Genomic DNA, 17,764 nt, shown 5'->3' with positions numbered 1-17,764 from the left:
ACAAAATTCGGTACCTTTGTACAACGCCTAATGACTATCCCACCTTTTTCGACTGGGGATACCTTCTATGTCCCAAAATAAATTTATCACAAAGTAAACATCACAGAAAATATTCAGAAACTCACAGGTGGATTTCTCTCCCCATTCAAATAAAAAAAGATATCAGTCGAAGACATGCATTTAAGAAACCGTTGAAAACTTATTTAATGTATGAATAGTTCATATTGTACAGACTTCTCAAGTATTTTATTTGTCGTGTATTACTTTATTGAAATAATCTATCTTGTACTTTGCTATTTAAACATGCGTTTTTCAATATTATACCTACATGTATTTACTAAGATGGTGTAAGTTTTCTCCTCTTACGCATTGTCTATTATATATATATTTATCACCGAAGTCTAAGTTTGTATATATTTTCTTTCAACTATTATGTGACTTCCATGTACTCATTTCGCATCCCATGTCTTGTTAACATCAATATTTTACACAGATGTGCACTTCTTCAGTTACAATATGATGTACTATTTACCCAGGCCACTGACTAGACTGGTTCAGATAGAACTGTTCTCCGTGACCTCCATCAAATTGTAGATTTTTGATTTTGTGTTATTTGTTTTTGTGTCATCTGATGAAATAAATATACAATATACAATATACTCTCAGCGTTCTACATCTTTTGAAAGACATCGTTTTCTTGTACGTATTTACAAATTTTAAAAATAACATTACACATTGCAATTACACTTTGCTACTAAACATTCAGAATAAGAGTAAACGAGAGATGCATGTCGGAGGCTCACCCTGTACTATAAATATGCACCTCATGATGTTTTTACTGCCGTTTATCAAATTTTATTAGCAAATATAATAAAAGCCTTTGTATTCAAAACGATTCTTTCAAAACTTCCACTTCGTGTGAATCTGCTTATTCTTTATATATGAAACACGTCAATGCAATAAATATTCTAAGATGTCTAGCATTTTTGACCTGTGGTTTTCTTTACTTCAGCGTTATTTGTACAGCACTGGACAAGCAGTTACGTTGCACTGCCGAGGAAAATACTTGACAGATTTATTGTTGTGTGTATTCGAACAGGTGATTGGTGGTTCTGTATTATACAGGTCTTCAGCGAGGCTGTGAACAATGACATGTTCATCACGCACGTTTTCTTCTAAAGTACACAAGAAAGTGTTGATAAGCAAGACACTAAAGTTGCCGACTCATTTAATGGTTAGAAAAACATGAAGGTCTCTCTTGTCTTAGGAAAGGCAGCGGTCAATTGCCTTTCTGTTTACTGGAAAGAGGTCATTAAGTGATCCGTCCCTGCTAATACCATAACCCCTTGGTATGCTTTTCTTACAAATTAGGGATATGTCTTTCCTAGATCCGGGAGGCTTCCATGCTTTTCTGACCAGTTAATAGTAATGATTGGTTAAAAAATAAAAGTATAAAGATATTTTTACATATATTCCACTGAATAACAATTATATACCTGCCCCGCCAAGATTCGTAACATCTTCATCGGAACAGGAATTTGGCAAGCACACACCTATTGTGACCTCGTAACTTTAGAGTAAAGTCAAAGAATTAGGATCAATTATCTAGCAATATTTCGTATGTGAGTTTTGTTCAAATTTCCCCGTTGTCTGACGGGCGCCCCAAAGTAGGTCTACGATATTATACGTCCGTCAAACATATACTGCTGTTGGTCTGTCTGGGAACGTTAGGTTCTCATATTTCAACAATATTTACTGAATCTTGCCCTGAATCACATCGCATTTTGTGACTTTCAAGGGAAACCTCTCATTTCGTTTACTCAAGGAAATAAGTGAATATTTAATACCGCCGTACAACCGACAGTTGTAGGGGTCACAAAATTTAATAACTTGGCCTGGGTGTAAGGGGGAGTGAGAGGCAGAGAGAATCGGAAGTGTCAAACTCAAGTACACGATATTGCAGCAATATTCCAGTATGAAGCTTCTCAGTGGTGAGGTAACACTCTGTCCGTAGCGTTTTATATTATACAGCCTGATACAAAAAATGTGTTTTTATATATTTGAAATTTATTTGAAGAGAAATGCCGTCCAAAACATACAATTTGTACATTTCCTATTCTTTACAGTCCAATTATCGAAACTGAAGAACAAAGTCGATGATACCCTTCATATATTCTGCTGTTTTTGTTGCTACAGATACATTTTTGTACTTATGGATAAATTGTAGACAGCACAGCGACACATGAAAACTTCTCAAGCAACTTTAAGTCTGTAAATAAATGTAAAACGTAGCGTTGCACTTACGAAACGGGCACTGTTAATGGGGGGGGGGGGGTGAACGGAAAACATTTCATCGCCTCCCCCCTCTCCGATTTTAGCCAAAAGTTTCTGGAATATCTTTGTACACTGAAACTAGTCGTTTCGATGGGATGTTTTTACTTAAATGGCCTCCTTTCCCTGTTGTGTTGTATATATGAAAACGATATACTTCCTTGTAGTTTTTAATCTAAGATGACACTCTCCCCGCATCATGCTGGTCCAACCTCGGCCATAATAACTGAACGAAGGGGTCATGATGTTTTTGCATTCTCAATGGGCATTTTATATTGTCGACAGCAGTGTCTCTAATGCCCCCATAACTGTGAATGTGTAACAAACCAATCTCAAAATATCCTCAGTTTTCCAAGACCGTTCTTTGAATAAGACCCAATTAAAGACTGAAAAAGTGTTTACCATTGTCATAAGTGTCGAAAATTGCATATAAATTTAAACGTTTTCACATCATTTTAGATTTCCCGCCATTTCAAAAACCAATCATGTGACATAGAAAATAAAGATTACAGCAACAAAATGTTGTCCATTCTGTGTTGTGCATTTAAGTAAAGGACATCATGCTTGTTTCCTTTATGATCACGATGTGTATGTGTATACTGTATTTTTGTACTTTTCCATGGAGGCGCTATTTTATGTGAGCGGTACCAGTTTATTATTTAACCTGTTAAAACGCGTAGGCATGGTCCAAATCGGTGAGCAGTAATACTTATATACATATTCTTCAGTTTTGCATAAAATCGCAGTTATTGGGGCTTTAATGGAGACTGCCTTTGCACCACATATAAAAACTAAGGTTACCCATTTCGATAATGGAATGGTCCTTCCGTTCACTCTTTTCGTCACCCCCCTGTAAGACTCGAAACCTTGAGATCCTTGTGATCGGTGTCATTCAATCCGATCAGTCGGTGTATCCCACTAGAAGTCGGGCACTTTTCGTTCCTCGGTGTAGCTCTTTGATCGATAAGGAATACAGTATGTTAAACGAAATGGTTAAGATAATTAAGGCTGCTCTATCCACCGTAGCAGTGATAGTACTACTTGGCCGTTTTGTTGAGGCACAAAACGTCATGGACGCTACATTCGTTGTGCTGGCTCGAACACACCAGAATGACACCAACACGACCAATCCGCTGAAAGCGGTCACCATGCCCTGTTACCGGGACACAGTACAGTATATGCTAGACTTTAATACATCGAAAACATACGCCAGGAGTAGTAAGTATATGAGTTGCTTCAATATTGACGATTAGTCGCACATATGGTCATCGCTAGCATGTACCTACTACTTGTGGTGCACGACTCGATCATTCTTCTGACAGCATACACCTTTGCCCACCTTACTGTTGATTAACCCAGTTAATACAATCTGAGAATCTGCTTGCATGAAACAACAAAAATAGTGGCGGCCAGTGTAGTAAATGTAAGGTTCACTATCTGCACCCCGCTGTCAGGATTGAGATAACGTTCCACTACAGCAGACGTCTGAATAATTGTCACACCAAATCAGCTGAGCAGGTTTGCGTATGACCTACTGTTTACCTAAACAAGTCCGTTTTATTGTCTGAAGATTGATAAGGAATCTACATCAAACTCCGCATGCAGCTGCTCTTCTGAGTAAACTGATATGCCTATACTGAAAACTTTTGAAAGGGGGAATAAAATAGAATAAAATAGTTATTTTTTCTCCTGCCTTTCCTTTGGCATTTGGAATATAACACGAGGAACCATGATTGTAACTACAAAAATTGTGTTTTACATTTTTCAATATTTTATTCCCCTTGCAAAACTCCAATGAACTGGGTGCCAGTCGAAATGGTTTGTTCTAGTTCTATCGGAATTTCATGCTAGTAGTTTCCACGGGGTGCCGATGGTACATGGTAGAGTAACCGTTTTATCACCCTTCTGTAGACAGAATTTCTGCTTGCACCAGACAGTAAACATGGTAAAGTGGCCCAGGGTGTAGAATGACTGAATATATAGATGGAACCTAAAGCAAGTCCGTTATAAAGTATTACGTAATCAAGCGAAAGCAGCGAGTCTTGTGGTGAAGTAAAGTACCCGCACCATTACGCCTATTCATGTACAAGAGCCAAGGTTGCATAAAACAAAGGAGTGACCCCAAATAACCTCAGAGGCGACTTGTATCGTAATCTACCGAAAAAGCCTGCTCAACAGAACAACCCTTACTCAAATCTCCTAGAGGCCAAAGTACGGTTTGCATTTTCCCCTTGTCGTACACTGGCCCCAGTCCCTTGCACTTGGTTTACTATAAATTGGCATACTGCATTTACGAAACACTATACTTGGGCTTATACTTGCGCTACACGCTGACCGAAATCGGGTGTAGTGCGTAACTCAAGAGCTGCATGACTATTTTTAACACTGGCGTGTCGGTGTACAATAAATCCTGTGATTGTGTGACTTTATATAGGCAGTGCCCCTTGACATTATAACAGCTTTAAGTCTCTTTGGATTCTTCCACCTATTGTTTGAAATCCGTCTCGTCTGGAGTAAAAAAGTAAGCTTAAATTTTACGATGTGAATGGGTCATAGGACTTTCTAATCCAGTGAAGTAGCATACTAGTATGTATTTCACTGAGATAGGCATACGCAATTACATTGGAACTCATTTTAGGCCAGTTTCTTACCATGATGATATAATAATCAAGTTCTCTATGCTCCGCACAAATTGACAATCATGCCAGGGAAATTGCATACAGACAGGAAAATTAAGTCAACAAACCATGTCATTCCGAGACATTAAAACATTCTGATAATCTCTAATTGTTTGTAGGAACAATCTACGCAATAATGTTATAAATAAAGTGGGCAAATCTAATGTAGCTATCAAACACAATTCATGATGGCCGTAAGCAGGATTTCAAGGTCACTGTTATCTTTAGGAACTAATTATCATGTGTCTTTTGACACATGATATATAATAAGAGGCCCGTTCCGGGGTTGCTAAATGATCATTTAATCAGCTTAGGCACTCTTTCATAACGAGCGTGCAAACTATCCTGTGACACATTTAATCCTTTTAGCACATGCTTCTGCAATTGATTGATGGCAACCGTCAGTAAAAGGGACAGTTATGTGATAAATAATTATAATAATGTAATCTTGTTTTTTTAGGAAAACAAGCATATTTTCCTTTAATTATTTCGCAGAATGTTATTTTAGGAAAACAAGCATATATTTGAAAAGCATATATTTGTATTTTGCTAGCCATCAAAATATATAGAAAATATTTTTATTTTCAATAAGTTTAAGCAAACTACCCTATCATATTTTGTCGTACTTCAATTTCGAAAGCCGCCATGCCGATCCAGTCAACACCGGCCAGCTTCAGCCGTTGAGGGTCATTGAAATTCCATGCTGTTTCCTGCTTGACATTTGTGATATAATAATAATTAATATACTTTAATACCATGACACGAAATACAGTACACGTGCCATGAAAGGCATATACAAAATTTACATTTCAATGGTAATATGGAGCAAGAAATATAACTGTACGCTAGTCTAGCCTGGCCCATTTACGAAATTTGCATTGCAAAGATAAACACGTGCGCTCTTATGCTAAGAGTTCTACAAGTACTTTTTGTATCTATATTTTAAGACAATATACTTTTTAATTAATAGCTTTAACGATCGATCACTAAATTACATAACGACTATTGTGACTTAATTAGTTCTTAGTAAGGTATTCCTGTACCAGATACAGTATCAGTTTTTTGTGAAGCTACACCTGGAAGTATATGCTTTGATTACACTAGGCAATGAGTTTACAATTGAGCAGTCATCTAAGCTTACGAAATTGCTGACTGACCTTTACATGTGTACATTTTCGGGAAATGTCAAATTCATCCCCAATTTTGGACGGGATATTTAATCGGAATGTAACGCTGGTAGGATATATTGCTGACGGTATAATATCCTACATGACGATACACATTCCCACCCTGCCATATCATGATGTCGCCCTGTCCGTGGAGTGACTGTGTCACACATTGTGAATACCACACCTGTAAACACTGCGTCACGTGCCCTTGCGTCACGCGAACATTCACATGTTAGGTTTTACTGACCGAGAAACCGACCGACGACAGCTTTATTGACCTGCCACGGTAGCGCGTTTAACTTGCCACGATATGTACTTTTTCAGCAGCGTCATAAAGCAGGCGCTGTAAACTTTGCACCCATACTGTTTACTTTACAATAAACAATTGGCCTTCATGCCATCTGTGTTTAAGACAGCCAAGGCGTTTGGTTTTTCTCGGCGGATTCTGTGAGCAATCGCGTTCACCCACGATCTGCTCAACAGCCTACCACTAACGCGACAGTCTACTGAAGTTTATTCCTTTAATTTACCCTGTTTTGATATGTGTATGCCCATAGACTTTGAGCAAATCTAACCAATATTATGAGACTAGCCATATGGCTGTTACCATAGTCTACCATATGGCTGTTACCATAGTCTACATGCCAAGATAAAAAGCGAACCATTTGTTGTCGGGATAGAGGAAGCTGACAGGAGTTTTCGAGATAAAACAAACACTATGATCAAGAAAATTTTAGAGGACACATCAGTCTTTGTACTGTTCATGGGAAGACTTCGTTTTGACAGTTTGTTGGGAGATATGCTGCGTTTCATTGAAACCAAATGAAGACGATAGACTTTGGCTTCATCTGCCTGCGGAGCTGCTGTATTGATGATATCAACTTTCAAAATCTCGAAATTTCAGTTGATGACTCACAATTTAACTACAAAACATAAATTAATTCCTTTCATCAACATACATGTACGAGCAAATATGCTGCGAACGAACCTACATGTAACATAGCACCGTCTCTAGGTGAATTATCTTTACATCAAATCAGGCGACATGCTTCAAAATGTCGATGATGACAGATGACTTGGTAAGCACAGCGTAAGCGATGACAGTTTGGATAAGGACTAAAGTATACCAAGTTTTCTTTTGAGTTCAAGTCCCATTTTAAAGATTTTACTAAGTAGGTATACGGCGCGCCAAATGTTTCAAAAATATTTATCGATTCAGTGCAAAAATAAACTGTCTTTCTCTATTGAAATAAAAATTCGGTGTCATTAGGAAGGAAATAAATAAGACAAGTATAATTAATAATCGAAAGACAGAAATGTCATTTAATACTTCATTATAACTTAGGAATATTCTTTTAAGCGTAACTAGGAAATAAACAATTTTAACGATTTGAAAAAGTCATACATCCATACTTATCGACATAATACACGTATAATAGTTCGCGAAAAGGTGCAATGAGTGCTGATTTTACAAAACAAAAAAGTAAAATATGTTATACAGTGGTACGTACACAAAAAATCACAAGAAAATCACTAAAAACCACTACTACCACTCGGGAAAACAATTACAAAAAATTAAAATGTGAACCACATACAGAAAATCATTATAAAAGAATCAGACAAAAAAAAGGCCATGCATACATAAAATTATTTAGGCCTATGTACTTAAGAAAATTAAAAATCAGTACGTCTCAGAAAAAACATATTATAGATAATCAAAAATATAATATGAACCACCAGCCGCTTTGACAGTAAAGAGAGAAAATCAGAGAAAAAATTCGGCAGTGATGGCTCTAGACAAAAGTGGACATCACCAAAAAAAAAAAAAAAAAAAAAATTAAAAAAAAAAATAAATGCCATGAACACAGCAAATACAAAAAACGCGTGGGCCTGTGGAAAGATAAAACAAATGAGCACTCGCCACAGCAAAAAAAAAAGGAAAAAAAAAAAGAAAAAACGAGCACTCGCCACAGAAAAAAAAAACAAAACGCGCGAAATTACAATTAATTTATTCAAAAAACTCATGGTTCACGTTTCCTTCGATCGATGAATCCCCAACAGCTGGGAATCCGATCACCACATACTACAATGTTTGACGAAATATTAATTGAGCATTTCAGTGATAACTTTGACATCTTGAAACCTAGCTCTGTTTGGCTGGGCCCTGCCAAGCAGAGCTACTTGAAACCGTACTTGATGAAGTGAAGTGGGCAATATCACCTAAAGAACGTCCAGGTTAACAGTGGATAGTTCCAGAGAGTCAAGTTAACCACAGTTAAGATCACGAGCGAGACGTACAACCCATGACCCTTCATAGCAACACTGTGAACATATGGATGCCTTAGGCGCGGTATGACAAGGGGGGCACTGCAGGCCTTCCACCGAGCCGCTCTGTCATCGCCGTTACATGATTTCTACACAGTTACGTGTGGTTTGATACATCGCGTTCAAATACCACGCCACCTCGTTGTTTGGTATAATTCCTCGTCTATCCTCAAAGATCACCCAAATCATGATAAAATGAATAGTTTTGAAGAAATCTGCCGCGTGTAGAGAGAATGTCCATCGTTTTCCATGGTCGCGACATGACGAGCAACGCGCGCAATGCAACCCACCCAAGCCTTACGAGTATGGCGAGAGTGTCCGGCCTTTGCAACGCCAGACACTCTCACTATACTCGCAGGGCTCGACCGGCACATACAAGACATGTCGATCCCCATTGCTGAAAGCTTTATATTCACACAGTCCAATATATGGAGCTACGATATTTGTGCAGTAGCCTATATACATAGCTCTAGGTGGCAGGGCTGTGAGTAGACTTGCGTACAGGTCTGTGTGTTCCCGGTGTTATATACGGCCTCCACCACAATAGTGGAGGCCGTAAAACGCCGGGAACACACCGACATGTGTGCAGGACTAGGCTGTGCGCTACTGGCCGTATAACGCCTGTAACTCACAGCCCTGCCACCCAGAGGTACAGTATACAGAGAAATGGTGGCTGCTTGATCAGTGTTTGTCAAGTCGGGAGCGTTCGCGTTCTACATGCACTAGTGAAAACGTTGCCTCCATTAAAACAGAGTGTTTTAGCCTGAGTATTTTTGCCTTTGTCACACTCCGTTCAGAGGCTAAACCCACGGTTATGTGTGGTTTGATGCATAGCGGCCGCTGCGTGGTATGCAACTATGCACACGGCGGCCGCTATGTATCGAACCACACGTAACCGTGGGCTATATAGCGGCTAGCCATCGTTTTGTTGGGGTAGGACTCCATGGTTTGGGCCTAGACTGTCTATGGTTTGGGAAAGGCGGCCCTACACTGTACAACGAGGGGATCCCTGTTGCCGGCGTGTACTGAACTAGCGACGGGACCGCCGGCCGCTGGCTTACCACCTCAAGTGTACATTGAGGCACGCCGTGAGCGAGGGGACCGCTGGCAGCCGACGAACCACCACGAATGTTTTGTCCACTTGTAACTGTTTAATAAGAATGGGACGTGTCGGTAACTTGGACGTCCATGAGATGTTATCGCTGAAATACGCAAAATATCATCCGACTGTGATGATCCAAAACCCTCTGGCACTCAAACTCTAACATCATGACGTTGAGAACATGTTAGGCTTTTTCTGTGGGGTGTCCCACTCTGTTTTATTTTCCCGAACGGGCCTCTTTTTTCCACTGTTTTTTTTTTTTTGTTTTTTTTTTTTTGCACCTCTTTTTTTTTTTTTGTAACCTCGTTTTGGTTTTTTTTTTCAAACTGACCTCGTTTTGGTTTCTTTTCAGCCTCAAGCCTCAACGCCAGCGCGATCTCGGTCGACTTTTCAGTTGTGACTCTCCTTCTTTTTTATGTCAGACCTGATGGTGGTTCGTTTTGTTTTTGTGTTTTTGTTTGTGTAGTGAAAGTATTATTTTTGTTTTTGTTTTTAAGCATTTCAATATTTTTTGTGTGTGTGCTTGATTTTTTTTTGCTTTTTTCCCTTATAATCAGCATTCATTGCACCTTTATATCAAATACACGTGTATGTACGTCAATAAGTATGGAGTGTGGTATTTCCAAATTTTTGCGAACAATATATCTTCTCATTAAGTTTTAAAGAGTATTTTACAATTAAGTATTACATAACATTCTCCCCTTTTTTGCAATAATACTTTTCTCGTTTATTTTCTTCCGTAATTCCATCGAATTTTTATTTCAATCGAGAAAGACGGTTGCACGTCATCTTTATCTGTACAGACACATTCAAATATTAAGTGACACATATTTTCAAAGGAATGTTATTTTTATGAAGAAGTGCATCAATAAAATGCAATGATATGGACGAAAGAACTTTTTTCTTTATTATTCATACACGTTTAAGACTTTATTTAGAAAGAAAATTTGACAGTTTTTTTTACTCTATGACGGTAAATATTTTTTGAAACATTTTGGCGCGCCGTACTAGGTAGCTGGCGCCTTTAAAGTTAAGACTTTAATGTTTGCTCGAATTTTCTTTAAGCACACTTTTAGTCCGTGGGCTGGAGGGGCCCACCGTGCACCCCCCCCCCATAAACCTACTACATGGGTATTTTTTTGTTCTTTGGGATCTGCTGAACTAGAAAAAAGATGTTAACATTGGATATTTTGGGATGCACTACCTGTCTGCACTGGTTTTTGATTTGTATGTACCACAAAAAATGGCGAAAAATGGGTAGGGGTAGGGGGTACTATATCCTCCCCTAAATTGAGTAAACTAGCATGAAATAGCACAAACCTTACATTTTTGGAAAGCTCAGATACTGCTCTTTTTGGGGAATACCAACTTTAGCAAAATTAATTTGTGTACATAGAATAGGACGACTTTAAATTGCATTTTTTTGACAATTTTGAAATTTTTACCCAAAATACTATGTAACAATTGTGATTTACGTTTTATTAAGCAAAATTTTCACAACTTTTTGTGTTTAAGTTATTTATTCCGATATATTAAACAAGAAAAAAAGTGTTAACATCAGATATTTAACTATACACTACTTCTCTGGCGTCAATTTTGAATTGCGTGTATCTGTATGGGGTGTACAAAAGCTGGGGTAGGGGTACAACATTCTTTCCTTGATAAAGTAAACTGGCTTCAAATGCCATATTCCTTATAGTTTTAGAAAGCTTAGATACTGGGCTTTCTAAAATGCATAAGTTTTTAGTAAAAAATATGACGTCATAGAATTGGATAACTTTAAATCGATTTTTTCTGGTAATTCAGCAATTTTAACTGGAAGAAAATACGATAACTATTGTTTCCTCCCAATGAAGCCAATCAAACAGATTTATGGTATATAGTGGTATATAGCAATATGCAATATCTTCTATAGTTTTCATGAAATAGGGCCATAATTTACATCATACCCAAAGTTTATGTCGCAAATTACTGTCAAAATTAATCTAAATTCTACCAATTATTTACCTAGACATAATACAAAGGGCAATGCTGTGTATTAACTTTGTGTTATTTGCTACAGGTACATGTTAGAAACCTGAAATAAACTTTTGACAGAAAAATATTGGGATCCTGTAGCTGTAACAGTCATATTTTGAAGGGTTCCACAAATCACAGTATTACTGAATCACATTCGTTTTTGTTAAACCTGTCTTATTGTAAGTCTTCTGCTGAGCTTATTTTGAATATAAAGAGGCATATGCGGTATCATTTGAAAGTTAATTTACTTTTCTTTAAAATGATATATTGCAATATGCAATATATTCTATAGTTTTCATGAAATGAGACCAAACTTACCCCATACCCCAAGTTTTATGTTGCAAGTTACAGTAAAAAAATGTCAAATTCTACCAATTTTTTTCCTAGACACTTTACAAAAGGCAATGCTTTGTGTAAAATATATTTTATTTGGTACAGGGACATGTCAAAAATATGAGTTAGACATTTAACAGACAAAATATTGGGATTGAATGACTGTTACTTGCATGTTTTGAAGGGTACCGTGAAGTCAGAGTATTACTGACTCGCATATGTTTTTGTTAAATTTGTCGTCTTGTAAGTCATTTGCTCAGCTTACTTTCTTGTATAACCCAGCTTATGGGCTGCCATTAGAAAGACAATTTATTTTGCTTTAAAATGACATATTGTAATATACAATATCTTCTATAGTTTTCATGAAATAGGACCAAATCTTACCCCATACCCCAAAGTTTTATGTCGTAAATTACTGTCAAAACTAGCATTTAATTTTGAAAAATTCTATAAAAAAGACAAACTTTGTATGAAACCTATTTCATTTGTTACAGGGACATTTTCAACTATGAAAGATACCATTAACAGAATAATTATTGCGATTTAATAGCTGTTAGCATCATATTTTGAAGATTAGCAGGATATGTTGCTGAAACCCGTGAAATTTTATTAAACACTTCCATGAAATTTATCTGCCAACCTTTATTTGTCCATAACCCAGATTGTAGGGTATCATTACAAAGATTTTATCACTCTTATTTTAGCATATCATAAAGTGCATTATCATCTTAAGTTGTAATGAAATAGCAAAAACCTCATCACTCCAGCCCTTAGTTTGATTTGCAGACTACATCTGTTCTAAAACTTTGCAGTTTGCGAATTTGGGATATGGGGTAAGTTTTGGTCCTATTTCATGAAAACTATTGAAGATATTAAATATTTCATTACGTCAGTCGGTTTTTGGCAAAAATTGTCTTTCCAATGATAGCCCATAAGATAGGTTAGAGTAAAAGTAAGCTCAGCAGATGACTTACAAGATGACACATTTAACAAAAACACATACGAGTGGGCAAGACTGTGACTTTACGGTACCCTTCAAAACACGACAGCGGCAACCATTCAATCCCAGTATTTGTCTGTTAAAAGTCTATCTCATATTTGTGACATGTCTCTGTAGCTGATAAAACAGATTTCATACAAATCATTGTCTTTTGTAATATGTCTAGGTAAAAGTTTGGTACAATTTGAAATCAGTAGTGACAGTAATTTGCAATATAAACTTAGGGGTATGGGTAAGTTTTGGTCTTATTTCCTGAACACTTAAGAAGATATTGTATATTACAATATGTTATATCAAAGGAAAAAACCTTTTCAATGATACCCCAATAGCCAACTTATGTTAAAAAAATAAGCTCAGCAGATGACTTACAATAAGACAGGTTAAACAAAAACGTATGTGAGTTGGCAATACCATGATTTTGTGGTACCCTTCCAAATATTACTGTTACAGCTATAGCATCACAATATTTTCTTTCTGTTAAAAGTTCGTTTCAAGTTTCTAACATAAACCTGTAGCAAATATACTAAATTTAATACAAATCATTGCCGTTTGTATTATGTCCCAGTAAATAGTTGTCAGAATTTGAGATTAGTTTGACTGTAATTTGGAACATAAAACTTTTGGGTATGGGGTAAGTTGTGGTCCTATTTCATAAAACCGTAAAAGTTATTGCATATTGCAATATATTATTTTAAAGAAGAGTAATTAACTTTCTAATGATGCCCAACTTGCTACGTTATAATAAAAAATAAGCTCAGTAGGCGACTTACAAGAAGACAGGTTTAACGAAAATGTATGCGAGTTGGCAATACTGTGATTTTGCAGTACCATTCAAAATATGAATATTACAGATACAGCATCCGGATATTTTTGGGTTAAAAGTTTATTTCGAGTTTCTAACATGTACCTGTACAAATAAAACAATTTGATACAAAGCATTGCCCTTGTATAATGTCTAGGTAAAAAATTGGTCGAATTTAAGATTAGTTTTGGCAGTAACTTACGACATAAAACTTTGGGGTATGGGGTAAGTTTTGGTCCTATTTCATGAAAAACTATGGAAGATATTGCATATTACAATATGTCTTTAAAGGCAAATAAATTGTCTTTCTAATGACAGCCCATAAGCTGGGTTATACAAAAAAGTAAGCTGAGCAGATGACTTACAAGACGACACATTTAACAAAAACATATGCGAGTCGGTAATACACTGACTCACGGTACCCTTCAAAACATGCAAGTAACAGTCATTCAATACCAATATTTTGTCTGTTAAACGTCTACCTCATATTTTTGACATGTCCCTGTACCAAATAAAATATATTTTATACAAAGCATTGCCTTTAGTAAAGTGTCTAGGAAAATAATTGGTAGAATTTGACATTAGTTTTGACTGTAACTTGCAACATAAAACTTTGGGGTATGGGGTAAGTTTTGGTCTCATTTCATGAAAACTATAGAATATATTGCATATTGCAATATATCATTTTAAGAAAAGTAAATTAACTTTCAAATGATACCGCATATGCCTCTTTATATTCAAAATAAGCTCAGCAGAAAGACTTACAATAAGACAGGTTTAACAAAAACGAATGTGATTCAGTAATACGTGTATTTTGCGGAACCCTTCAAACTATGACTGTTACAGCTACAGGATCCCAATATTTTTTTCTGTCAAAAGTTTATTTCAGGTTTCTAACATGTACCTGTAGCAAATCACACAAAGTTAATACACAGCATTGCCCTTTGTATTATATCTAGGTAAATAATTGGTAGAATTTAGATTAGTTTTGACAGTTATTTGCGACATAAACTTTGCGGTATGGGGTAAATATGACCCTATTCCATAAAAACTATAGAAGATATTGCATATTGCTATATACCATTTTCAAGAACAATAAATCACCTTTTAATGATACCCCATAAGCCAGGTCATGTTAAACAGTAAGCTCAGCAGATGACGTACATGAAGACAGGTTTGACAAAAATCCATGTGGTCACAAAATCGTGATTTTGCGGTAGTCTTCAAACATGACCGTAACAGCTATTGAGTCCCTATATTTTGTCTGTTAAAATCCTATTTCTTATTCAAGGGATCCCAAGGCTTCTGAAAAATACAGGTTTGTTATCCTGTGCGGTGGGGGGGGGGGGGAGGTGCACGTAGATGCCCCCTTTATCCCATGGCCTAATAGATTGTTAGTAGTGCTTGCTGTATAAGTAAGACAAGGAGGCATAGACAATTTTCCAAATACGTCTTATCAAAATTATTTTATAAAAAAAATATTTAAAAAGTAAATTAAAAAATAGACAGTCATCAAAAATCTATTTACTTGAGGAGAAAATGGCAATATGACTATGTGTGTGCGTTTTAAAGTCTTCTTTTTAAGCCTGTGCATTAGTTCATTGCATAACAATAAAATGCCCATTCGCGATACACCAATGTAGCAAAACTTGCAATTTTAGTGAGTAGAGACAATAATTCATTGTAAATACCCAATTTGACATTTATTTTCTTCTTCAGCGCATTACATTTAGTAAATAACATCCATACATCTGTTTGATTGGCTTCATTGGGAGAAACAATAGTTATCGTATTTTCTTCCAGTTAAAATTGCTGAATTACCAGAAAAAATCGATTTAAAGTTATCCAATTCTATGACGTCATATTTTTTACTAAAAACTTATGCATTTTAGAAAGCCGGTATCTAAGCTTTCTGAAACTATAAGGTATATGGCATTTGAAGCCAGTTTACTTCATCAAGGAAAGAATGTTGTACCCCTACCCCCAGCTTTTGTACACCTCATACAGATACACGCAATTCAAAATTGACGCCAGAGAAGTAGTGTATAGTTAAATATCTGATGTTAACACTTTTTTTCTTGTTTAATATGTAGGAATAAATAACTTAAACACAAAAAGTTGTGAAAATTTTGCTTAATAAAAAGTAAATCACAATTGTTACATAGTATTTTGGGTAAAATTTTCAAAATTGTCAAAAAAATTCAATTTAAAGTCGTCCTATTCTATGTACACAAATTAATTTTGCTAAAGTTGGTATTCCTCAGAAAGAGCAGTATCTGAGCTTTCCAAAAATGTAAGGTTTGTGCTATTTCATGCTAGTTTACTCAATTTAGGGGAGGATATAGTACCCCCTACCCCTACCCATTTTTCGCCATTTTTTGCGGTACATACAAATCAAAAACCAGTGCAGACAGGTAGTGCATCCCAAAATATCCAATGTTAACACCTTTTTTCTAGTTCAGCAGATCCCAAAGAACAAAAAAATACCCATGTAGTAGGTTTATGGGGGGGGGGGGTGCACGGTGAGCCCTCCAGCCCACGGACTATTTAGACCATTCTCTGTCAGTCAAAATCTTGTTTTTTTGGGGGGTAGTCACACTGCGAATTAAGTACCAGAGAAACGAAATACCCAATATTTACTAGTATTTGCAATTCAAAAGTTACGAAAATTGCCATGTACATTAGACACATATATTATGTTATAGCAATCATGACAGCCGTGCTAGCATTCTTAGATAAATTAATAACCAATTTGCATGTATAATGAACTTTCATAATGACGGGCATATATCTGAATACACTTGAGCAAGTTGACAAAACATGCTATGTTCATTGAAGATACTATGATCAAATAATACCGAACGTCGATTGGCATTTTTAGACCAGCAAGTTACTAATGAACTAACTTTATAAATTAGGGACATAGAACTGGAAGGACATTACAAAAGTTTACGAAACTTTCTCTGCATAGTTATTAGACAATTATATTGCATTGGTGGAAGATATTTGCTTTTTCATGTCAGCTAATTTAAAAATTTGCATATCCAATTAGCCTTCACGGTTTGGCATATAAAGTTTAGTGAAGGACTTGACCAAAGGGAATTACGCTTGCTATATCAAGAGGTAATACAATGACCGCAGTCCGAGTAAGACATTTAGTATTTTTATTTCAACTAATTACATATTTGTATACCTTATGACCTTTGGAATTGATCAGTGGTGAATGGAGTCCATGGTGTCGATCATAACAGTTTCAATGAAGTTGCAAACTTGTGGCAAAAGATTCAATTTACAGACAACTGGAAGTTATTGAAACACGTTAGAATTTTCAATTCATATCTGGTTAATTTCGATTGTCGGTAAATATTGGGTAATTTGCTTCCAAAGTACCTAATTTTTTCGGTGACTCTTGATTTTTGGGATTTTGAGAGACAGTAGTTTCAAGTTTCCTTGACGAAAATTTAGGTGAAAGTTTAAATCTCGAACCGCAATCTACTTATAGTATGCAGATGTTATTTCGTAGAACTTTAAAACCCTTTTATTGGTTGTCAATTATTGTATAGCCCCACCTTACTTTTCGTAAATGTTGATTTCCCAAAATTACTTTTCATGAATATGACCATGAGACTGGTATACACTTGACATTATGAAGTTAAAGACTGCATGCAATCGCATACTTTTAAAATTTAAATTCTGTTATTTGGATCATTTCAGTGTATTATTCGACAGGAGGAATTCGATTAGATATGGATTTAACGTGGAATATCAAAGATGTTGGTGATTTCACCATGTGCCGGCGTTCAGTGCGATCGGAGATGCATGGAACCTCATTCGTTGGGAAATATTGTTTGACTGACACAAACGTTAATCCGGTCAGTGTACAACATAATTATAAGTTATCAAAGGGAATTCTATGAGTGAATACGTACGTACGTACGTACATACGTACGTACGTACGTATGTATGTATGTATCTATGTATGTATGTATGTATGTATCTATGTAC

At 36.3% G+C, this 17,764-nt stretch overlaps 1 protein-coding gene across 1 annotated transcript in view; it reads left to right on the top strand.

Moving 5' to 3' along the window:
• The first annotated feature begins 3,182 nt into the window (after positions 1–3,182).
• The window catches only part of LOC139116123 (O-acyltransferase like protein-like), a 32,670-nt gene continuing 18,088 nt past the window's right edge, over positions 3,183–17,764 (top strand). The window contains exons 1-2 of the mRNA XM_070678666.1: positions 3,183–3,549; positions 17,474–17,631. Of these exons, the coding sequence (XP_070534767.1) occupies positions 3,309–3,549; positions 17,474–17,631 (399 nt within the window). The 5' untranslated portion in view covers positions 3,183–3,308. The remainder of the gene's footprint in view (positions 3,550–17,473; positions 17,632–17,764) is intronic.

The sequence above is a fragment of the Ptychodera flava genome, chromosome 17 (genome assembly GCF_041260155.1).
Source record: "Ptychodera flava strain L36383 chromosome 17, AS_Pfla_20210202, whole genome shotgun sequence".
NCBI classification, from domain to species: domain Eukaryota; kingdom Metazoa; phylum Hemichordata; class Enteropneusta; family Ptychoderidae; genus Ptychodera; species Ptychodera flava.
Note: the sequence above shows the minus strand (reverse complement) of the source record. Positions and strands in the feature narration are given on the sequence as shown.